The sequence below is a fragment of the Achroia grisella genome, unplaced genomic scaffold, assembly GCF_030625045.1.
Source record: "Achroia grisella isolate CSIRO2021 unplaced genomic scaffold, CSIRO_AGI_Agris_v1 utg821, whole genome shotgun sequence".
Taxonomy (NCBI): domain Eukaryota; kingdom Metazoa; phylum Arthropoda; class Insecta; order Lepidoptera; family Pyralidae; genus Achroia; species Achroia grisella.
The window spans coordinates 710,900-738,207 of record NW_026713035.1 but is presented as its reverse complement, the minus strand read 5'-3'; the positions used below and the strand labels follow the sequence as shown (position 1 = coordinate 738,207).

The 27,308-nt window shown below is 30.0% G+C and overlaps 1 protein-coding gene across 1 annotated transcript; it reads right to left on the bottom strand.

Moving 5' to 3' along the window:
• Positions 1-209: 209 nt before the first annotated feature.
• Positions 210-26,973, bottom strand: LOC131852021 (lysosomal proton-coupled steroid conjugate and bile acid symporter SLC46A3-like). The gene is made up of 8 exons (XM_059202591.1): positions 26,834-26,973; positions 7,628-8,518; positions 5,087-5,243; positions 3,425-3,526; positions 1,678-1,815; positions 1,259-1,342; positions 652-808; positions 210-477 (listed from the first exon to the last, which is right to left on the bottom strand). Exons 2-8 carry the CDS (start codon positions 8,495-8,497, stop codon positions 210-212), a joined length of 1,776 nt encoding a protein of 591 aa, XP_059058574.1. The 5' UTR covers positions 8,498-8,518; positions 26,834-26,973.
• Between the last annotated feature and the right edge of the window lie 335 nt (positions 26,974-27,308).

The window sequence follows — 27,308 nt, the reverse complement described above, 5'->3', positions numbered from 1 at the left end:
TCTCGGTTTTTTAAGTAATACAGTGTATATACTATAAGTAATTATAACAATGCTCTATAGTCACTCATTACAACAATTTACATAGAAAAGTTCTCTTTTCTATTTTGTTATGTTATGAGCGGTAACAATGGTAACTATCCTTGTCACAATACATGTGGTGGAATGAAAAGGAATATAGATAATCTTTGCAAACTTTAACCAATTTATAACTACAGTTTACTAGTACAAAGCATGCTTTCAGTAAATCCCATTTCTATTTGAGATTGATTAATATTATCGTTTGCTTTCTCATTGAGCGCCTGAGTTGTGTTTATATTTTGTACTTTCTTATTGTCACTGCTTACAATTTCGTCAGTCTCAAAAGCTTTATTCTCGAGTCCTGTTTTTTCTGGGGTTTCTTCTGTTCTGGCCACGTTTTCCTTGGCAGCAGTAGCCTCTTCTGCTTTGATTTGTTTTTTATTCGCTAAGTACAACCATCTGTAATAAAGAAAATAAAACGGTTATGTTTTACTGTGAGTAGATAATATTACATGCTTTGTAAAAAATTGCATTAATTTCTACATTAAACTTTAGTCATTTGCTTGAGTAAAGTTAATGTAATATGTAATTTATTTTATTAATTTAATTTCGTTTAGAAATTTAAATACTAACAAGAATATAACAACTGCTGGTACAGTAAGTCCTCCTCCAAGAAGGAAAAATGCTCCTGGGAAACTTTTTATCGTGGCTGTGTATACTGTGGTATACATGGGAGCATATACCAGTGGCATCATAGCTTCAGCCAAACCGAAGAATGAATTCACTTTGCCTGAAAAAAATATAATCAATGTCATAGAGTTTCGAAGGTAACTATAGATTGAAGAAGAAAGAATTATCTATTTCTTATCATGTATTCAGTTGGTCTAAAATTTTGAACTAAATGTGAAGAATATCTCTCATTTAATGAATAACAAAGATTTTGAACTGCTTACATCAATCCACTTTGCAAAATGACATTAGATTGTTTATATTTTTTATACGAATGATAATTGCGGAATGAAATCTCATCTTCAATCTTACTGATTTCTTATTGGTCTGATATAATCTTGAAATATGTAAAATTTAAGTGAAGTTTAAGATTTTTATTGATATGAGGAAATCTGAATGTAAAAAAATAAAGCAAAAAAATAAGAACAAATATTACACCACAATTCCCTCTCCATTTCCCATAAGAAAGCAAAAATGAAAATTGTAAGATAATATAAATATGTTTACTTACCTAATTCGCCCCTTTCTACTAATTTTGACACCATAGACCTCATCGCTATAAATGATGTTCCATTGAAAATCTCGACCAATGGAGCTGTAAATATTAGATTACTTATTTCAGATATTACATACACGACATATACATACACAATATGAATGTCATATAAGTCAAGTAAAGTGTTGAATGCTTAGAGCATATCTTCACAGTTAATAATGATATATATATATATATATATATATATTTACTAGGATTTGCTCGGTCAATAGATGTAAATTAAAATGATATATAATGTGAAATGTTAAATCAGTTGAATCAAACCCTGTCATTTATCTGCTATATCAACATAACTCTCTTATTAAATATACTTAGGTACCAAATCTGGTTTGAAATCTGCAATATTTTGGATGTAATCACTTAATGTTACTTACCAATATAAATTTGCCAAGTTGTTGTAGCAAAAGCATACATAAACCCGGATAAAATTTTGCTCATACAAGATATTACTCCAATAATTGCGTCGTCAAACTTTAACAGATGACTGAAAACTCCAACGGAAAACAAAGTTCCTGGAATGAGATAAATTATATATTTAAAATATGCCATAAATGTATTTAGATATAATAATACAATATGGGTAAAAATATCACGTAAGTATACATTCGTATTTTATACTAGCAAACTTAAGTAGAATACAAATCTATTAAATACAAATAAATAAAATTTAAATGTCTTTGTAATATAAAATTAATAGCTTTTCCACTTAATGAAAGTAAGAATATATACGATCCTTACACCAAAAAACTACTTTAAAATATTTTTATCTGTCTGCCTGTCTGTTTGTTCTTGTAATCTCTGAAACAGCTACAATTCAGCCATTTTTCTTGGTACTTTCACTCGCAGATAGCTAATGTTAGCAGTGACTTAGATTACACAGACTGCAAAATGAAGTAAATAAATAAAAATAAATACGCTTCTACAAATACTTGACACAGTACAACAGTGGTATCCTTTTTATTTATTTGTAATTAGTTCAGTTTTGTAGCCATGTAATACCTATCGTCGTTTACTGTCATTATATTTCTTTATACTGATATAGTATCTGTAATATTTGACCTTATTTTTTCTTACTACCTAACGAAGAACGATTTTTCTATCATATCTACCGTTACTAACAAACTAATGCGGGACAAATGCAACTAATCGTCGACTAATTGAAAAATAGCCAATTAATACAAGGCAAGCACTAAATTCCTAAGTCATTTGCTAATATTGGCTTCACGTGACATTTAGTGGCTTTAAGTAAACTCTTGCAATCCAGTTCCAGTATTTAAAGATTTCCTTATAACGATAAGTTGATAACATCATCTTTTTATATAAGAAAAAACATATATATATTCGTATATGTAATTGTAAATCAATGAGAATATAATGGTATTTATTATAGCAAATAAACATGATAAAAATACAAGATACTTTATTTAGGAAACAAAAACATAAGGAAGATTCTTCTTATTAGAGCTTTCTTGTTTGCATAATGTGTTAGTACATATACTTTCGACTAGTGTATAAAGTAACCTGAATTTTTGAAATGTGTGAATTATCATTAATACTTTACATGGATAAGGTTTCTAGTAGTTAGAGTATTATTATGTGAGTATAATTCATTTTAATAATAGACACTGTAAATTCTGTCATTTCATTTTAGGAAAGTCGTATGCAATTTGCATTTTTAACCGTGCCACCTACTAATCGATATACCATTCCATTGTTATAAGGGAAAACGTTTTCATTACGTAGGTAGCTATAGATTTCGCTTATAAGAAATTAATATAAGAATTCAGTAAATAAAATCAATGAAATTATATATTCCAATTCCAAAGTTATCTATAGATCCGTATAAACCTTAATAATAACGTTATCTGAAGAATATGTAGTGTAAACACACCTCACCGCCTGATGATTGCGTATTCGATTCCCGCGCTATACATTTTTTATGATTATCAATATTTGTATTGGTTTGGGTGTTTTTATGTAGGCATTTCACATATGTATATATTTATGTATTCAATCAGTTGTATACTACAGTAAAAGTCTGCTCAGTTTGGATTAGATGGAGCTGTGGAATATCCACAGTTTTATGTTTGTATACGAAACAAAAAAGTAACTAGTACTTACCAACCAAAGAAGTACACATTGCGTAAGTTGAGAACATGCTAAAATCGACTTCATTCCAGTTGAATCGATACCTAGTGAATAAATACATCACAGACATCTCACCTGGAAAAATATGACTGTAAGTTAGGTACATACTTCATAAAAAATATTTTTCTGTTGAAAAGCCCATTTATCATATATAGGCCACCATATCATTATAACCTATATAGGCTTTCCCCGATAAATGGGCATTTCAGAAGTAAAATATTTTTTTAACTCAAACTACTTGTTCTTACTAATTAACATGTTATACTAAGCAAAGTTTTCAGCTTATATGCTTTATAACATTATTTTAAATTATATTGGCACCATTCAATATGATACATCGAAATTTGTTTTGTAACTAAAATAATATTTCTTAGAATTATAGACTATAAGGTAGACTTAATAAATACAAAATACATTACAGAATAATAGATACAGGTTTCTGAAGGCGACAGACTTCATGATTTTATTGTCAACTCTCACGCAACAGAATATCAGGTTTTTCTCAGAGACAATAGAAAGGTATCCGGAACCAGTATGTGTGCATAAGATGATTTGTAAATGTGAATGAAACAAAAGAATCGTCCTGTTTTAAAATACCTACATACTAGTCCAAAGTCGACCGCGATCTACCGACATCGTCTTCACTTCGTATTTTAATTAGGCTTTGCATAATACATATGTTCTATAACCCTTATTATTAACTATGGGTATCTCGAACAGTTCTCTAGGTTTTGGCAATGTCCAAGTAATGTGTATGGGCAAGAAGTTCTATATCTTATGGATATTGGTATCGTATCGTATACGGCCTGCGCGGTTAGTTGCCTAAACTAGGCTAATAGGGTACATATATAGGTATATTTATAGAATGTGACTCTAATGTCTGCATATAAAATGTAAGTACACTGTTATTAAAAGAAAAAATACAGTATAAAATAGTTACAATTTGACATCAGACTCTGAACAGAGTTCGTCGACACTGGACAAGCGTGACAAGTTCAGTAGAAAGTAAAAACTGGACAGAGAAAGCAATGCCATAACTAACATAACTGCAATTCAGAATAGGAACTCCATACAAGGTCACTGCGCCGGTACAAAAATAACTAAGAAGTACCTTCATATAATGCGTATCAATCTAAGTGGAACGTACAGGAAATCGATATAATAATAAACTTTGACAATCAATGAACTATGCATTTCAATATTTTTTATACAAACTAAATCGTTCATTTGCTTAATGGCAGAATGCGTGCTGAATTTTCCCAAATCAGGCATCAACTAATGTAGAAATATAATTCATAATACTGTACTAATAATAGTCTTATATGATATAATAGGTACTTACGAATACGATGGAAATTACCATTCGCTATAAATAGAAGTCAGTTACTTAAATATCATAATCCACGATTTAGTATATGGAAAATTTCTATATTTTATTTTTTAAAGGTTGTAGAGGTTGATGGATGGACTTTTATGCGAGATGTCGTTAATTTTTTTTTAATCCTATCGTAACGGACCCCTAGTAAAATTTTAAGGTTTTTATATAATTATAATAGCTTTGGCCGTTCTGTTAGTAAATCTAGACAAACAATTTTATAAGCATTTCAATAATTATTTTAAGGATACAATACATACCGTAAATAGGTCCAATAACGACACATAACACAATCACTAGCATAATGACTCGTAGTCTTCTATTATTCGGTCCTTGCTTGAATGCCACCATGAGAGTTTCCTTCACATACCGTATATCAAAGAACACCTTTAGCCATTGACAGCAACTAGTAGTCTTCTGAAAATATTCATACTTTCTTATCAAAAGCGTGTATCCTTCTGCAGCCTTATTGTACAAGATACACCCAAGAGTCCTAAGTCTCCGGATCTGTCTTAACTTATCATATTGAATGCATTAAATGCTCTTTTTCAATGATTATTATGCATTGATAAATCATTGTAAAGGAGCAATAGCAATATGATAAAGTAAAACAGATCCGGAGACTTGTAACTCTTGGGTGTATCTTGTACAAACCTGCTAATACAACCTCGGATACTTGTTCTGGTATAGAATACAAAGATGCTTTTTGCTTATCTATACCTAATAGTATGTAAATTAAATCAACCTGATAATCAAACTATTTTAATTTGAACTCGAGTTCACTAGATATCGCAGAGAAATCACGTCTTTCGATTATTATTGATTTTCTCTTTTGCTGCGGCTGAATTCCAATAGATTTGTCAAAATTCCGAATTTCCATACTGTTGAAAGGTGGTATTATATTTACTTAAATATGTATGCAAATCAATTAACAAGTCCATTGTTTAAATTATGATAATTGACATATTGATAGAACGAAACCAAAAGATGATACGAAGACAATAAAATGGGTATCGGGGGTATTTGTAATCCTAATCGAACCTTAATTCCTAATCCTTAAGCACTAATTTTGAAGGCTCTCCTTTCAATCGACTGTGACACTAATTTGGGTCAAGTTGACGGACTTTTTATACAGTTGCGCTCGAATAACCTGATTTAGTCATTGAACTTGCAATCTATTACATAATTATAGCGCGGATGAATTCCATGGCCGTTTCATTAGCAGTCTCGTCAAAACAAACATAATTTCTTGTACTATAAAAAATGTATTTAAATAGCGTAAAGAGGAGATACTTTTTTCTGTTATTATAGTGTTTAAATAATCAGCGGATAAGCTATTACACACAAATACAAATAATTTGTAATAGTATCAGTATTCTTAGCATTTAATAGCATCTGCATTAACTGGGAGACCACCCGCCCGATTTGAATTTTATTCATTAGTATTTACAAAGTACAACAATTATATTAAATTCAGAATAATAAAATTTATTTAATCAAATTCAAATAATTATCCTGAAACTTTTTTTTCGCAAGTACATACATAATACACATAGAAAATCACCCAGATCGACACAAACAATCCTACTCATGAATATATATGTTTGTACCGTGCGAGGAATCGAACCATCGGAATAAGGCGTTGTGCTATACCACTAGACCACCAAGGCCCTCATCATCATCATTTGCTTCTTCCTTATCCCATTTATTTGGGGTTGGCGTAATAATTCATCTGGACTTGTCGCAACAGATTACTATAACAAAGAAACTCTCAACAATTCAAAACCCAATAGTAAGATAATTTATTCCAATTCTGTATCAAACTAAAAATAATAAAAATGACAAATTTATATGTATGCAATACATTTTACATCATATATTATGTATTAGTCGTGACCCAGTGTTATAAATACATAATATGCGCGCATCTACATTTCATTAACGAAACTCAATAACAACGTACAAAATGCACATAGATATCAGTATTAAAGGTCAGTCACTAAGTATGGACCTGGCCAATTATACCTATTTATAATACAAATAGAACCTTGAGAAAAGGAACGGGGCTCATAATATTTCTTAAAAAATAAGATTAATAAAGAAGCCGACTGTACAAGTATCAATTAGTTTAATATATATAAAAGAACTTATATGTCGACTTGCGACCAGCAATTTGTTTTATACGTTTTTTTACTGGTCTTGCTAAAACACAAAATTATATATTTTAATATTTTTGTTTGTTTTGCTTGCTATAAGGGTGATTTACTTTATTAAAAAGATCATAAATTCCTCACAAATCGTCTGTATAACTAAAAAGACAAAATAATAAAAAATCTATCTATCTAAACATAATAAGAAATATCTTCATCTTTATTAAAAAATCAAATTTTAATTGAATAACATAACTATTCAGGTCGCTAACGCAAATATATTTATTCCGTAATGAATATCTGAGTAATTGAATATTCAAAGTCATTTTTCATCTGCTATTTAATTATATTCAAGAACTGGACCATAACTGTTATTTTCTCGATCCAATAATTTATTTAAAGACAAATAACTTTTTATCTAGTCCAATCATGCATATAATTTTATTTAATGGCTAAACCGACGGACATTGTCTTACTCAGTGCACAAACTATCATACGTTTCAAATAAGTCTACAAAAGTCTTTAAATTTTCTGTGCAATTTTCTTCCGATTTATCAATTAAGTTGTACCCATCCTTATATATCTATAGCCTTCTTTTAGTTAGAGATCTATGATAATTAATAAAAAAAATATAAGTATTTTCATACTTACGGTTTCAACGGGTTTCTTCACTTCTTTAATCCGATAATATCCATAGAAGAAACTTATAAGATACAAAAATGCACTAAGGGAGAAAACACCATATAAACCAATTTTTCTCACTAATATTCCACTAAGAGCTGCACCCACTGGTACTCCTAAGGAGTAAAATAGATTCACTATGCCGATTCTCAACGTCCTTTGTTCTTCCGTGGTCACGTCTGCTATATAACTAAATACTCCCATGAACATCGTAAACCAACCCCCAGTCAAAGCTGGAAATATTGCTTCTGTTACTGCTGCTACTTCCACGGGTAATTCATAGAAAAAATAAGTATTTACAATGAGACCAACACTTGTTAAAAATTCTCCAATTATTGGCAGAAGCATACAGAATTTTCGCTGTCCCACTCTATCACTGTACGCACCAAGGAATATTAAAATTCCACAAGGTAAGAACGATTGCAATACGGTTTTCCATCCTGCTACCGAGGCGACTAATGTTTGCACAGTTTCTTCTTCTAGTGTATAGTTCTGAGTCTCTCTTCGAGTTAAAGCGTCACATATATGATGATCATATGCCAAATTAACTCTACAGGCTTTCTCTAAATACAAATTTTGAGTTGCTAATGCAGAGAGTACTGAGGGCATTACATAGCATGCTAAAATTGGCTCTACTGTGATTAGAGATATCATTCGCTTTGTTTTTTGAACAAAATCTAATTCGCCCCAGTCATCTGTGTGATCCTGTTTTTGTTTTTCATTTTGTATTTTTTCTATTTTGCTATTTGTTATGCCATTCTTAATCGTGTTATTTAAATTTAAGTTATTGCCTTTAGTAACTTTAAGTGACTTTTCATCTGGTTTACCGTCGATTGCCATAATTGCATTGCATTCAGGTATCTGAAACAGAGAATTACTTTGACATAATTTGCTGATTACATGAGATAATTTAGCTTAATAAAGAAGATTTTCAAAATTTGATTGATAAATATACTACCGCCGGACGTTGTAATCATATCATGATTGCCTACGTAGGTACTTACCGTAATCATTTCTGACTACTAGTAAAATTAACTTTGTCCTATACAGTGTCCCCATAAAGTACTTTATCGTACAAAAGGACTGACATTTTGAGTTAAGTCACGTAAAATGATTTGTTTTATTCCATGTATTATCAAGTGTAGTATTTATGTGAGAATTTTATCTTTATTTTTATGTTTTATATAGTACGATTAACTAGTTTGAGTATGTGCTTACATATACAAATAACTAAGATAGGACACGAATGTTTTGTGTACATTGTAATGGCTAGTCTCACAATGGACCATTAAGCTGACAATCCATTCCGATGATTGAGGAAATTACATTTTAGTTCATCAATTCATGAATTTGGATAGGAATTGGTGGTTGATCTAATTGAATATAGACTACCATTGATGTTTTCTTTTGTTAATAAAATCTGTATTAACAAAAGAAGGAAAACAGATAACCTTGACAGTTCCCTTATATATATACTACATAATAATTCATTTCATTTATTTATTTAAATCTAATGCATATAATCTAAAAGGTACATATAGTGGACATAACACATAATTCGATTTTGCACGTAGCAACACCTAATAACTTTATTACTTACACGTCAAGAAATTAATTTATGTTTTACTACCTTTAGCAACAACTGGCAGTTACCTCAATATTTATTACATTACAAGCCGGCATAAGTACCTACACAATCAATCGAAATTTCTCAAGATAGTTGCTTCTTATTTCTGTTTTCTTTACATTCTTTGACTATTCAAATGTATCTATGATACATTATCTACACTACTACTATAAACAGGAAACATTTGTTTCTAAGGAATAAACTTAATACTACAAGATCTATTTATAAATTCTTCTACTATTAGAATGCTACATTAATCCTTGATATCATAGGCAATATTTTATACTAGGTAAAAATTAGGCATCCCTACTAAAACTTCCATTAATTAACCCAAGGTGTAATATAATCAGTGTTTCTTCGTATGCGCTGCGGAAATGTCCGCCCTCGCGAAGCCGGGATAGTCATAGAGCATATGTCTGGATAGAATTACTGCTGTAGTCATTTAACAGTTTTTAGTTAGTTACTAAAAATTGTTAAATGACAAAGTATAGGTTTTAGCAGTCAACTAATTTACCACTCAATTCTTATAATAGTTTGTTATTACGATAACAAGCGGATGTTACAAACGCCACAAAAAATCTGACTCCTTCATTTCCAAAACAAATCATACCAAGTACCTTGGTCGTGAAGTATTGATAGAACATAACATAATAAACCACACAATATCTAGAGCATTATTCACAATAAGTGTTCAGGCAAGAGACAATTTGGTCAGTTTGAGCTGGTTAAGTATAAAATTCGGGACCTTATAATGTGATATCAGAAAGTCAGAAAATTAGGTTATTTTCAAATATTTTTTAAATTGCTTTTGCATTGCTTTGAAAATACTGAGCTGACATTGCAATTTCTAAAATACATGTATTTGTCAGTTATCATTAAGTAGATAATTTACATATAACTTCAGACTTTGAGATGAAACTTCTAAGAAAACATGAATAGCATTTCTAGTTTACATAATAAATGTAAAAAATAAGATTTTAATACGACAGGAAATCAATGTATAAGCTATATACAGGTAAAGAAATATAAAAAAATTCATTGAGATGTAGCATGCATGCCTTGACGGTACTGCCTTGACTCGGTGGTCAAGGTGTTACCATTCTATGTTGCCAATTTGAGGCCTTTACTAAAAGCAATCATTACAATATATATACTAATCTTTCGAAAAGTTAAGTTCTTAATTGATTAATCATTGTTGAACTGAAATTTGTGCAGTACATGTCAGATAAGAAGAGGTTAATGAAGTTCACACCTAATAGGGGTAAAGTAATTGATGGCCTGTGGTTTTTTGGTTGCTTTGTTGCCTTTATTAGTGAACAATCTATGCATTTGATTAGTAAAATTGTACAATAGTCACTTAGTGACTGTTTTAAGTATTCGTTGCCATTATATCATCGCCAAATTTCTTACCAGAATTACGTATTATGAATTAATGTAGTTTCAATGGGTATGTAGTAAATATGAATAGTCATTTCTCTGTTGCCTGTAATCAGAAGAGACAAAGAACGATTGTTTTCAAAACATTACACGTCTCACAATGTTTAATGTTTATAGGTTGGGGTGCCTGTGCATTTGTAAATATCCTGAAAAAGAATGTGCTGTTGGTTGTACGACATTCAATGAATATACTTCTGTGTTCAAAACAAAATAACTGACAAAAATGAGAGAATTATATGAATTAAAAAAAAAAGACGACGATGATGTATATGTAATAATACTATGAAGAAGTTATTATATTCATTCAGTATACAAGGAAATTGCTCTCTCCAACAGGATTTATTTATCAGTTTCTGCAACTATAGCTTTCTGTAGTAATTTTAGAAAGGGTTGTTGTAAGGACTTAATACACAGTGTTTGTAAATATAGAGAAATATACAAGTAAAATATGTATATAATTGGTTAAATAAAATAATTTTGAAATAATTAGATAATTAAAAATTTATGAACAATTGAAGACAACGAATTCACTACCTTTCTAAATAAAAAATATTTATAACAATATAAAATATCATTTCTTCTTATAACTTAGGATAATATACTGTAGCCTAAGGTCTAACTTGGCAGTTTTCATATACGAAATATACTGTAGCCTTCGCAAGTTCTAAACATGTTACTTGTCGGTTCTTATTTTAATATTAGTAGTAACTAGTAATCGAAAGTAATAATTGGTATATGAGAACTGGCCAAGTTAGACCTTAGGCTACAGTATATTATCGTAAGTTATAAGAAGAAATGATATTTTATATTGTTATAAATACATTTCAGGACAGACCATTGAACTTGGCACCCATTTAGATCTCATCTCTTTTGTCGTAGAAGTCGACAATCAAGGCATATATCATAATATTAAACTCGGCTATCATTTCACATTTATGTTTTTGATGGGATATCATTACTTTTTGTACATAAATTATACGAGGTACTTATTTATAACTAAATTAATACCAAATTATTTTTGATAAATTACTGTATTTTCGTATATTTACGGGGTATAATTGTCTTTTTTTTTGTGTTGTTTTCTATATTTTCTTGTAACTTTTAAATGTTCAAGTGCAATGCCAATTCAGTTTCAGGAATTTTTGGGCAAATCGGGGCGGTATAACGTCCACAGATGGTTGTACTCTACAATAGAGCTCGCGTGACTTGGATCTAAATTGTTAAGACGTACTCCATCTAAGGTTTTAACTCTGGAGAGTCCAACGTAAACCTGCCCTTTATTAAATATAGAGGAGGCTATGTTGAGAAGAGGACTGCCAAAACTAAGGCCTTGTGATTTGTGGATAGTAATAGCATATGTTAAGCAAATACGGAATTGTTCTCTATCAACATATACATTATTTAATATCTGAAACTTCGTATTGACACGTTATAGTTCGTAAAGACGATTATGTAACAAATTGACTGTTATCTATTGAATTCTCAAGAAAACAATTTGTTACCAATGAGTTCTCATTCTCGAGTTAACTGTACATTCCTACTTATAACTATACTAAAATTGTTATTAATTTTTGGTTTAAACTATTGTCTATACCATACGTATTTACTAAAATAATGTAATAATAATATAATCACAAATATATAAGTATAATTTAAGAAAGCTATAAATTTCGTAGCATAAATCGCAACCTTATAGGTTAGATATCGAGAAACAAAACATTGAGACATGAGGGCGGCTGCCATTCGCTCGGACAGGTTCGCGTCAACGTTTTATCGCACCGCTCCCACACGGCGCCGCCGCGGCGCCCTATACCGAAATGCCTATTATTTAATAATTATTTATAAAAATAATGATTTTACACTATCGATGTGCGCTAAATATTGAAACAATAATTAATACCAAATCTCAGTTAATAACATAATAAATACGAAATTCGACTATACTCCTAGTTATAAGTACGAGTATATTTTAGACAGAATCTAAATTATAGCAACTTGTGTTTACCGCTCAATGCAATATTTGAAGTTTGCTAGTTATCGACACTGATGTGAAGGGGTCAACGTAAATTGGTAATGATCGACGTTTTCATACAATATTACTTTCCGTCCAGTACAAGATGAGATTTTTCGCCAGGGATCAATGTCAATTGGTGGCTATCGACGTTTTCATAGAATTTTAGTAATCGTCCAGTATAAGTTGAAATAGAATCAATTAAAGTGAAAAATTGTAGTAAAATGATAACAATTTACCAGTTTCAGTTTTTTCAACAATTTTTCACTTTATATTCACCTAATTACCTATCTGCATACCAAATTTGAACTTCCTAGGTCATCTGGAAGTGGGTTATAATTTTGATCTATAGTTGATCAGTGATAAAAATGACGATTTTTGGACATTAATATCTAAATAACCGTTTGAGATATGTTTATGAAATTTGGAACACATATTTATCTCGCAAGTCTCAATATATGAACCAAATTTGACAGGTTTGTGTGAAAGAGTTTTGGAGTTATGAGGGGGTCAAAAGTGGCTCCAAATGGTTCGTGTAAATATACACACGGTGCTGCAGGCCAGTTTACTTGAAATAACGCTGCCGCGTGTCTAGATTCAATATGGTCAGATATAAATTTAATAACCAAAGTTTCAATAATAGTCATCATGATTTCCACCAAATTCAGATTATTTGCATTCTTCTTAAAATAATATACTATCAATTTGTGAATTTACATTTTCTTTTCATCTCTCTGTAATTACGCTATTTCTCATTTTATATTTCAATATTGCAAGATACAAGTGTGCCTAGTTTTACTGTGGCTGAAAATTTAAAACGTCACCAAACTCATGGTTCTTCCTTTTATGCTACTGCCATAACAACGGTTCGCTTCCATGCATAAGTTTTTTGTTCTTTATAACAACCGCATAATTATTTTAATTTTATTAGTATTCAGATATTAAAGATCTCGGAGTTCCCCCATTATCAGATCTGAAAAAGCAACCAAAAAACCTTAGCCGTGAATTTTTCCTTCTTCATTATTTACAGATATTATTGAAGTTACATGCTATTTATAAATTCGTGAAAAACCCCAAAGTTACAAAAAATATTCGCACAAACAAGTAACTAGCTGCGTCGCATCGCAATAAAATAATTATGATTTATTTTATTTATTGGAAGTATAACAATACGCCATATGATTATTGCACCTAATTTATTTACATAAAAGTATAACGTTTATCTTGTTTTTATTGCACTTTGTGGTTCTTCTTTAGGTATATGTACCTACATATACCTAAAGAACTAAAATGAGTTATAAACAGAAGAATATTCATCATTCTCTTCACAACTAATCCTGGATTTAGTGGTAGATTTTTTTAAAAATAAACATTTAAAAAATCTTTATTTATTTATCTTTATCTTATCTTTATTTATCTAGCCTTAATAACAAATTATTATGTCATTTTATATAAATAATTAGTTTAATATAATAAAATTAATACATCAGTCTATTACTTGTCTAAATAGATTGTATCATAAGGCTGGTATATAGACCACAACCTTTGTCCATCTTTACAATGTCTATTATCTCAAAAGACAGCATACGAGGTAGCTTGTAACTGCTAGTAATAAATAAAAAATAAATTAACAACGGTATAAACACAGTACACAGTATAAATACTATGCTAATGAAGAGTAGTTTATTAGTAAATATGAATGTGCTATGGAATAGTTTTTCGGAAACAATTACATGATTACATAAAACAGTAGCTACTATGTGCAAATTGCACAGGACACAATGCGTAGCAATTACTATGTGGGATGTATATTTAGTTGGGGAACAATGGAATAGCAGAATACGCAAGGTCGCTAGGAGGCCATTAAATATATCATTATCTGTACCTACAGAGTAATATGATAGCATCATCATCTTACTGCACTTACCACAGCTGCAGTAAATTATACAAAATGTTTAAACTCTACCTCACAAAGCGTGTATTCATGAAGGACATTTTAAGCATTTATGAAACCAATTTTTTTATATTTTTAATAGTACCGTATTATTTTACAGGTCTTCTGCGGAGTTTAATTTAATATAAATTTAATTACTTTGGTAATGTTATTTTTAAAAGTAATCAGGACTAAACTAAATATATTGATAACGTTGCAATTAGATCCTCCATTGACCACATAATACAGAGTTTATACGTTGCTAGAGCATATTTCAAGATGACAGATAGATGTGAGACAACACAATCCAATTACATTGGATTTTTCAGTATAGACTAGCAATATTAATTAACAACGACTGACAAGAAACTCATCTGTAATTGTATATTACTACTTATTATATGTAAATAATATATATATATATATATATATATCCTATATTAAGCATAAATTTTCTCAAATTTATGTAACTATAGTAGGTAATATATTGTATATCATACAAAATAACTAATCTAACGAATATAATTAAACCTACATAGCACTTATATCAGTATTATATAAGTGCTAAGAATGTTATTATGATTATCGTATATCTCGCTACGATACCCACGCCTCCTCTTTAAGTCTCTTATTGCAATTGTTTCAGGTTAGTGGCCCAGATCGATATCGATCTCAATACTATAATGGGTTACCAGCGAATTAACGGACTAAGTACTATGTATTTTGTAACTCCTTTTGTCTTCAGGATATATGTAGTAAGAGCCACAGATTGCCCTAGTTTGAAAACACATCATATTGTAAGAGATCGAAATCTTGGTATTAAATCCCATAATTTCCCGTGGTAAATTCACCAATTAACCGTAATGGTTTTCGTGGAGACCGGCTGGAGGTTAACCTGACCACAACAATAGGGTCACAAGTCTACATAACTAATAATCTCTTCCCCTTGTGATCACAGTTATTTGTTGCACCGCTAAGTGATAGCAGTAGATTGTAATCATGATGACGATTCCGCATACCACAGATAAGATAAACCTTAGTTTAATTATAAAGATGTGGTTCATTGCTAGCAATGGAGTCAACAGTCTACATTACTAACAATCCATGAAAATCATGATGAATTCCTGCTTTCCATTATTTCCAATAATTATATTTACTATATCTCAGTTACCAATCATAAACACATATTACATTTGTAAGTACAAGTATGTAAGTGTATAAATCATTTATAGGTACAGTCTATATATAATTTGATACTTGTAACTATGTAAATATAAGTGTCGATCTCTACACGTATTGTGCAAATTGGTATCCGACATATTCGAGAAAAATTGTATTTGATAGGTATGTCCTGATAGAGATATTTAGTGGATGAGCTATAGTAGTAAATATAATTTATTCTTTCAATGGTTTTTTTATGGATGATAGTGGAATAAAGCACACGTCTGCGCTAACGGTTTACGCTGGCGGGGAACCAGTGGTGGATGATAAACTGAACATCAAATCAAGTTAGTTAAAGTCAAATAGCAATTTGGCACGATGTTTTCCAGGGGGAACCGCATGGAGGTCAAGCTGATATAGTACATTTTTAACAATAAGATTATTAGTCTACATCGCTATCAATCCCCTTCTAGCTCTTTCAATGGTTACAACACATAACATCAGAGTTGGACATATGTCATTACTATTGCTAAGAAAATGTAGAACAGTACTGAATTTAAATGTGATGGATTAAACATTTTCATTTCATACAATGTGCTTAATAAATTCCATTATGGAGCTATTTTATGTTTTTTACAAATATTGTATCGATAAATGCAAGTCATAGTCTGATTACATATTTTTCTACTTTTTGTTCTAATGGGAATGTCAACATACAGCTCTATTGTGACGCCCATGACATTCATATGGTGTATGTCGCATGACACGCTTAAGCACGCTTCACTGCTTAGCTATATTACAGAAAAAAATAAAATAATTGAACCTATGTAATGAATTCCAATACAAAGCCTAGGTACAATTAAAAATTTCTATAATCTTAATAATATTATGATATAAATGCGAAAATTTGTAAGTATGGATGTTTGTTACTTTTTCACGGAAAACTATTGAAAGGATTTTGATGAAACTTTACAATAACATAGTTTATGCTTTAGAGTAACACACAAGCTATATTTTATATTGAAATTTGACGCGGGTGAAACCTCGGGCACAGTTCGTATCAATATAATATTACTTCGCAGAATTAATCTTACAGCTGTTTGACTCGCCAAATTTCAAATCCGCAACCTTCAGCTATCAGTTCTAAATCGGTACACTGTCGATTTGTCACTACGGAAGAAAGCATAAATAGCGATAACAACAAGCATTATTTGTTGATATGTTTCTTTAAATGTCTTTCTTTATACTGTTATGTGATTTGATACTCTTACAACAAGTACCTACACGTTACAAAATAACTCTACAAACTATGCTGTTATGAGACGAACTAAAGTTCTAACATTGTTATCATAATAGAAACTCCATCCATAGATTCCCATATTTAAATGTTTTGAGTATGAAATCCATTAGGATGTTGGCAGTGGTAGAGGGGGAGGGGTTGTTTAATAATGGGGACTAGTGGCATTACACGATCACTTGATGTACCGGTCAAAACTTATCATTTTATTCTTAATTTTTTCGATAATCATTATATATTTAGAAATATATATGATATTAGAATATTTTAGGACTTCAACAAGTATATAAATCAAATATGTATGTATTGAATATATCTAAATATATATAACTCAAAGGTGACTGACATAGTGATCTATCAACGCACAGCCTAAACCGCTGGACGGATCGGGCTGAAATTTGGCATGCAGGTAGATGTTAGGACGTAGCCATCCTAAGAAAAGATTTTGATTAATTCTACTCCCAAGGGGATAAAATAGGGGATGAAAGTTTGTATGAAACTTTCTAAATTTTAAACCGATCGGGCTGAAATTTTGCATGCATAAAGCTACTATTACGTCATAGTAGCTTTATACATGCTTATTTATGCAATGCGTCCGCTAAGAAAGGATTTTGATAAATTCCACCCCTAAGGGGATAAATTAACGCGAGTGAAGCCGCGGGCAAAAGCTAGTAATATATATGAAACAACATAAACTGCCTACCTAGGCTATACAACAGTAATTAGACAAAGACAAATGTCGTCATGCTTCTCGTTTTTTTACCATTATATTATGATTACTCGAGTTCTTATGACTGCTGCCTGTAATTACATTTCATGCGATACATTGTTATAATGAAGCGCTCATATAGTCAATTTATTGGTTGATGACCATCAAGGAAGTTACGCCAAGGAAGTTGAGCAATGTTTAGTAAGACACATCCTATTCTCCAGCTATAAGTATAATCAACTTCCTTAAGATGTTATGAATAGTTAGATACTGAGGTAGAGATCGTCTCTCTGTGTGGGTACCTTTATTTTATTTATTTTAACTGCCAAGGAGCTTAGTTTGTAACTTGTTTCGAATGAAGGGTGAAATTAGGGGTGACTTCTTAGCCCTCTGGAATCTGGAATCATGGGGGTTACAGGATAACAAGATGTCCGCGATGGTGTTTATATATGTAGGCGAAGTTTTCCACGTACCATTATGTGAGCTGTCACTTTGTTTGTCATTGTTATTTCAGTTGCATAAAAATTAAAGAAATTGACTTCTAGTTTAACTAACTGTGAAAAGGGTTTTATATTCAATAGTGTTTATTCGTATGTGTACTACACTATATCTTTCTCAATATCTTAATATTGACCAACGACGAATCCGACGATTCCTTTTGCAATCAATATCCTCCTCCTCCTAACTCTTGTTATAGTCTCACTATTTTTTTTTTAATTTAATTTTCATTTTTATTTATATATAGAGTTAGATATTAAGTTGTCTTAGCAGTTTTACTATATTTTGGTTCACTGATTAAACCCCATTCCAGTACTAGTTTGACGAAATTAGTGGACACTAATTTATATGGAAATATCCATATTCATCTGAACAAGGCAATTTTCAGTATAAACTCTTCCGTCTGGAAGAGGCATCCATCCAGTAGTATGTATACAATTTTGTACATATTAAATATGCTTTTGACTTTATGCTTCCTTAACTTAATAAATATATTTACTAACATTCTTTAAACTTGGAAGTACAATATGCATTGTATTCGTACTATATCTAAAATACGTGTTATTCTCTATAGCACGCAATCTTACTAATTATATATTGGTCCTGAATTATAAATGCGAAAGTGAGCATTTTAAAATTATTTTCATATTTTAAAATTTAACATAATGCATGAATATGGATAGTATTCAACATTGAGAAAATCGCATGTTTAGTTAGTTAACAGGGAGTTAGATGTTTTTTAGATGAAATCGTATATTAAAAATAATAACTATTATCATGCGTTAATATATTATATTAAATAATAATGAAAAGTTTCAATCTGTATTTATTTACGATAATTCACCTTTACATATTTTGTGTCTCTTATTATAATAATTGTTATAAGTGTTTATATAATATATAAACGCCAAAGTAACTTTTGTCATTGCTAGCTACCAACAAGGTCGTTAGTGCTTTATTCCCATGATTAGACTGGCATAAAGCCTGTATTCAGTTATAAAATGTTTAGCGAATCGCTGAACGACCAATCTACAACCTTGACAACAATTCTGCAAAATACACATCAAAATGATCGGAATCGTGTTGATCGTCAATGACTACACATTAATAATAGTGTATTATTTGGTATACTGCCGTAATAGTTATAAAGTGCTATAGTTAGGTACATTTATCGTATGTTGATAACTCGCAGCATTTTATGTCCATTTATAATAATAATGTGTTTTGACGAAAAAATATCAAAATTATTTTTATTATAGTAGCCTAACTAGCACATTTATATATTTTATCACAATATATAGGATTTGAGTTCCGTAGCTGAATAGCAAAAATGAATCTTATTTACGGTTTATTTCTAATGCTCTTTGTAGACTGACCGATGCTGTGACATAGCTATGTATAGCAGTATGTTGCCCCAACATAACTTTGAAATATTTCGACTACAGTTAATTAATCTGTTTAGGTATAGATGTAGAGTCTAAATGAGTGAAATAAACCATGACATTCTCCTAATAAGATGGTTATAAAAAAGTGCAATGCTAGGCTTGTTTTTAGTAATGTTACTAACAGATCTAGTCCTTTATTCTGGAATAAATAATTGTTGTTTTAGTTTTATAACTACACTATAACATTTTATTATTAGTAATATCATATTATTAGTAGCAATATTTTTTTAACTATAAATTATAAGTACTGTGGGACATCCGCGTTGTATGTATCTACAAAATAATGAATGTAATTAAAGACGTCATGGAAAATTAATTACAATACAATGAAGTATTTTCCAGCCTCGAGAGTTTAAGCAATTTGTTTGGGTAATTTAATGGTATTTATTTAAAATTTTACTTAAATTTTGAGTGGACGTCACGGTCAAGTGGTTCACAGATTGAGGTCGCGAGTTCGATCCTTGCGATCACAAAATATTAGTGTGACCATTATATTAATATTAAATATAATTAATTATAAAATGACATCAGTGCTGCAATGGACACAGGTTAATATTTAACTACTTAAAATTTTGGGTTATTTTAATTGCTATGGTCTTGATAAGATTTATGTATTCGCGTATTTGCATTCAATAGGGTACAGTTTCATACTTTTTCCATACAATTATTTTATTGACACTTTGCAATTTGGTTCTTAATATGTCGGAATCCTTATGCCATTTCATAGAAAGCATTCGCGAAACTAAATCCAATTTTTTGTAAGTTCAAAACAGTAATTTTACTCTTGCAATTTGAGACTATTGAGAAATATAGAATTACAGTATAAGTTTTATATTTTAAATTTGCTAGTAATAAGATTTTTTGTAATCGCATAGTGATAAGAATTATAATGAGTAGTAATTAGAAAATAATTTTAAATACTTATACACTTTCCGACTTGCAAAATCTATCTCCGGCTTTGTTTCTGAATATTATACTTTATAGTACTGTGCAGTAACATAATTTGTAAATAAATAGTTAAAAAAATAGAAGGTTAAATTTGTATTATAAAAACATAGCAAAAACGAATGGTAATAAATTACTACGAACACGGAAGACCCGTGTCTGTCGCTACCTTGTTTACTTTCATACAAGAACTAATTTTAATATACAAGTGGACAATTGATCAAAATATAAATCTACATGAAAATGTGAATACAAAAAATACATCGACGGATGGGGTAATAAAACATGGACAGAACAAATACGAGATTATATCTTTAGTAGTTCTTTATAACATATATGTAGTTTTTGTTTGCAAGCAAGAAAACTTGATGAGTTAGAACAAATCACGTGACTTGATAAGTAAAGGAACAATCATTTATTTAAACAAAACATAGAGTCATTTAAATGTTAATCTATTTATGTTTACACATAATTACTTTAATGAATAATTACTACCCACACTGGTAGGTTCATGGTAAAATCTTATAATTTAACTAATCTTACTAATCTAACCGCAATACTATAAGTTACTTACTTAGATTTTGCCGTGATCATATTGCAAAGTCATGTATACATCGTATATTTTTAGTCCACAAAAAACAAAACAGGATACAAATTTATTTATTCAAACACAAAGTCTATATGGCTAATTCAAAAAAGATAAGAGTATAAACTTTTCTTTTTTTATTCTTAACTTGATTCGTAATGTTACTTAAATGTAAACTGGAAACTATCTACATATAGCCATAAAAACATAGCATATAACCTTTTATACATGTATATATATGTATAAACAAATTAATATGTATAATAGTTTAGATAATTCTTCTACTTTGGTTGATTTAGCACATTGCTCTACTTTTCAATGGTTGCGGGTAACACTAAAAATATTTATATTCATGATTGATATATTATAATTGGTCCGTGTAATTTTCTATATTATATATATACATGTGTATATATTGTATATTTTAATATGTCCATCAGTTGTCTTGTAGCCGTAGTAGTAATATTTGTAACTATATTATATATATACATGAATTATTTAATGGATATATTGTTCATTAAATAATAATAAGAATACTATCTCAGAATAATTCACACAGCGTCCATAGTTGACCTTTTGTTATGGGTACTAGACAAGTGATATAAATACATAGAAAACACCCTGACTAATACAAACGATCGTACTCATGAATTCAAATGTTTGTACCCCACGAAAAAATGAACCCGCGATCATCGGTAGCAAAGCGGTGAGCAAATCCGCTAGATGACCGAGACCCTAAATATTAAATGATATATTTTTTGCTTTTTTGCTTCATGCCTACTGAATACTATCTAATGTCTAAGTTTTATGTACTCGTTTTCTTAGCTACACACCTGGCAAACATTTAGTTTAATATATAATAATAATAAAACAAAATGTTTGTAAATATTTGCACATTATTTATATTATACGATAAGGTTTATTTGACAACATTAATTCACTACTGTTGTGATGGAATAAAATCAGCACAGGTACTGCACTGCACAAACTCTATATATTTTATTGAGAATTTGGTCTACTTGAAGACCAACCTGGGAACTAAAATGTGAATTTTTGTCTTTCAATTACTTACCAATTTTTTTATATAAATTTTCAATAATAGCTATATATATAGCTAGTACATACTACAGTACACCAACGATATAATATACAAAATAGTTTGTTTAGTGGCGCAAAATAACTTTTTTATTACTAAAAAAAGTTATTTTGCCACTAAACAAACAAATATATACAATAAAATCACGATTTTAAATTATGGATTTTGTAATTACTAATTATTATTATGTAAATATCAAACAAAACTCTCTCAATAGTAATGAAGTAAGATTTTCTCGACTCAACTTTTAATCATCCCTAGGATGTAACAAGAGGCAACTATAAGAACAAAGCATATCACTTCAGTGTCGACAGCCTCGGTAGTTTAGTGGTTTAGCACACCACTTTACTATCCGATGGTCGTGGGTTCGATTCCTCGCATGGTACAAACATTTGTATTCAAGAGTATGATTGTTTGTATCGATCTGGGTGTTTTCTATGTATAATATATAATATGTATTTATTTACAAAAAAAGTGTATTGCATGTATTTATATCAGTTGTCTAGTACTCATAACACAAGGTCTGCTTAGCTTGGGACTAGATGGCGCTGTGTGAATTATCCTGAGATATTATTATTATTAGTGTAAAAGAGCAACCTCAAATTAAATGTAGCTAGATGTTCAGCCTTAATAGTTAGTTAGTTAGTACCTATGCTAATGTCCTCTTATTGGTTACAAACACAGTGATTGGGTTAACGGTAATTTTTATATCTTATAATTAGGTTATTATTCTAGGTATGGCATTAATATTAATCACATACTACATCTACAATAACCATATAATTGTAATATACCTGTAATAATACAATTTAATATAGTCTGTCACCCTACCCAATACATTCATATACACTTAAACAGTAAATTAAATTAGATAATTATCTTAAATCTACTAATGTAGAATAAGAAATATTTCGCGATAAAAAATAAATCCTGTTGCTATCAATATAAATCATATTGAATGATCCGTTACTCTTACCGTTAAGTATACAGTAACAAAGGTCGTCTAGGAAATATGCAAGTTAGTATTAATGTAGATTTCAACATTAGATTGATGTGTAATAAGCCTCATTAGAGAGATAATTTATTTTATAAGTAGGTAAGTTTTTATGTGACTGCAATGGTACACGAGTTAACAGCCACCTAATTAAGTGGTATGCTTACAGCTTAAATAAAAATAAACAGTACTACGAATATTGCAAAACATATTCTAATACCCATTATGCGTTATCATTTCTAGGAATCAAGATATTAAAGACTAAACAAAATTACTTACGATCTCCCGATATTTCGACGCCCTTACAAATCGCGATTATTGTAATTTTTTGATGTTTTTAAATATATATATGTAAGTAGTTGAGAAGGTAAGAAAAATACTCGGAGTACGTAGATCCAAGACTTCCGATTGTTAAAAAGTGAAGTAATAATAAAATGGTACAAGAACAAGACTCTAAATACAATTTTACAACAACAAGACAAATTTAGAATATAAAGATATTTTTACAACTGCTATATCATTATGTCTGTCCGTCCCTATGTATGCTCAAATCTTTAAAACAACGCACGTTTTTGAAGCGTTTTTTTTAATAGATAGAGTGATTCTAGAGGAAAGTTATTATGTATAATACATGTACACCCGGGTGAAGACGGGACGAGTAGCTAGTGCACTTATAAAGTTAAGTCATAATGGTAGAGGTACTAGTTACTCATAGGTATGCAATCCAAAAACTGGTGTAATCATCCGTAATCTAAATCTCAACAATAGTCTTCATGAGAGTTAGAAGTCAAGTTAGGTAATTAGTTTACTGTATTAAATATGTAATGTCAGCAACTCTACAACCATAACCTAACCCAAGCACATTACAATGGTAAGGCACAATACTTATTAAGTAAATCTCGCACATTTAAGCGAAGGTAGTGTAGTGCTAGCGATGAGTGCCCGTATTGCTATTAATGTACCATGTCAGATCGACATCCACGCAGACCCCCTGAATTTTTTTTTGTCTATTCCTGGTGAATTCACCTCGATGGACTAAGTGACCTAACTTCCTGCTTATCCTTGTTCGATTACTTTGGTGGAGTGGACAAGAGATTTTCGGTAGTATCTATCTTGTATGAGAGAGGGTGTGTAAAGAAACACACCCTCTCTCATACACAGATTCATTTCATCACACACAGAGAGATTTCACGCAGACACACACACACATACCACGAAACTTTGCCTCAGAAAAACATTTATTTAAATTTTTTTAAGATGATTTATTACATAGCACAATAAGTCCTCGGAAAGAGCCTGGAGATCTGTAGTACAGGTTTCGACTTAGTTCAGACTCCAGACTCTCACAAGGAATAACTTGTAAGTTTAAATATATATTCTTTATTATTTTGTTTAATATTGTAAGTTTCCCTGTGAGCAGTTAATAAAGATTATTATTATTATTTATTATTATCCTCCTCTACTAGTGCCCCGCCAGTATATACAATATCATCTAATTAAAAAGCTGTATCCTAAGTATGTATTCTTAGTTTGTAATATACATACACCAACGTTATCTAATTTGGATTTCTTTAAAAAATAAATGGTCTAAAATACATTAGGGTTTGTGCAATATTGCTCACTAAACTGGTTCGACAACTTAATGGTCCACCTGATAGAAAGTATATTCTGTACCAATATTTATAAAGGCAAATTAGTAGTTTGCGTTTGCGTGTGTGCAATTTATAAACTGTGTACTTAATATAAATAAATGTTCGTTCAAACGAACATTTATTTATTTCGTTTATTTAATTCAGAATATTCACAACTCTGAATACACTATGGTACCTAACGCATATTTTTTATACTATGATTTATTCCAAGGATAATGCACACACCGAAGAGATGACTATTTAAATATATATGTATTATAAATTTTAATATTTATAGCTAAAAGTTTCTTTGTTTTAAGATCCCTTAAATCCTTAGATACTTTTATGACGTATATTCTATTACTAAAATGACTTTATATTTTTTAATATAATGCCTACAGTAATTTATTATATGCACGAGTATATAATTAAACTTAAATTTAATCATATTAAGTTAGGAAATTGGCAATAAATTCATTATGAAACCTTTGTCAGTGGACGTTTTATTAAAAGAGATGCGTATTGAAGGGATTTTTTAATTACATTAAATAATACATTTTTGCATTACAATCTCCAAGTAAACGTAAGTATTATAAGTTAGGTAATAACTTGTTACCGCACAATTTTGCAATAGGTACCGGTAGGTACGTACGTTGACTTTCGTATTTGTAATATTTACCTACAAACGCTTTGAGTGGACAAAGATTCACAAATTGATTTCCAATACAAATACAATTTACATACAAGTACAGTAGTTAAATTGTATTTAAATTAGGCAATAAGTTATTATTGCTGTTATAACTGTTAATAATATTATAAAATATTTTAAACAGATTATTTTATTTCTATCTTATATCCAAAAAATTTGTAATCCTTAGATTACATTTCAAAATATATAAATTACTTGACATAAGATGTTGTTTTAGTTTTTTGTTCATCCAGTATCTTAATTAGGATAAAGGAGCATATCACCATTCAATAGATTGTATGACTCTCGAAAAGATCTAAAATCAGACTGTAAAAACTGTTTTAAAAATAAATAATTTAAAATTTATTTAAATTAAAAAGAAACAAAAAACGTGTTTGCATTGGTCGATCGCCAAGAGGTCGTGTGTTTGAAAATTTATCAAAATTTTATTTTCGACTAGCCTTTTTGTTGAATATTATTACATTTTGTCATACTTTTATAGTATATGTGTCGTGTAACTATAATTTAACAGTAGATTCATTACAATATATAATCATTTAAAAATTAGTTGACGAGTCCTAATTGCCACCTGCATAACATAACCCGTCTGAAATTTAAATCGTGAATATTATTTAATTATAACAATAGTAGATTTATTATAGTATATTATATAATAATCTGTGAACTTTTGAACAGTTATTAAAAGAAAGTTACAATAATATTTTATTTTTCTCATAACGTTTCTCTTTTTATTCATTTTGAATATTAATAGGGTGTATCCAAAATACAGCACAGAATAAGTTGTAATGACATGTGTGCATACCTAGAACAATGTAGACATCTTAGTTTCTAGCTTTCTCTAAAAACATGTCTGGCATTCTAATTACCAATTTATGTAGATATAAATTGCCAAATTACTATATTGTATATAACATACATAATTTCTAATCCTAAATATAAATGTTATTTAATCTCTATCTTTAATAATAAATACTGACTTGTAAGTACTATTATTTTCACTCATGTAGTATTATTAATTTATTAAGAAAATATATATATATATAATAATTAATATTATATTATAAATAATATGAAACTATTCACAATTATTCACTTACCGTGTATAATAATTAAACCAATTAACAACCAACGTTCATCACTGCACATAAGCTTCACAGTCCAAGTTTGTAAGTCACGAAGTACGAACAAGTAACGTTTAAACGCAACGTGAATACATGTGCGCCGACGTTTGTCACCGTCGACGATGGTAAAGCGATTGTGTTTAGTTTATACCGGCTTATTACTCTTAAACTCTTTGCTATTTCGACAAACCGCACATTGCAAGCACCTAAAAAACTTGATTAGTTTTATAAACTGGATCTGAAACATATTAAACTTGATATCTTTTAAACTTCATGACCGTCTGGCTTAATAATATACTTTGGAACATTGCCTCCTAGCAGTCTAGTGTTCGTTAGAATTGTTTCGTATAAAAATCTATACAAAATTAGTATATTATCTTGAAGACACTCTGCCGAATGCAGAAATAATAAACAAAAGCATCACCAAAACGGTAAAATCGACCACATATAA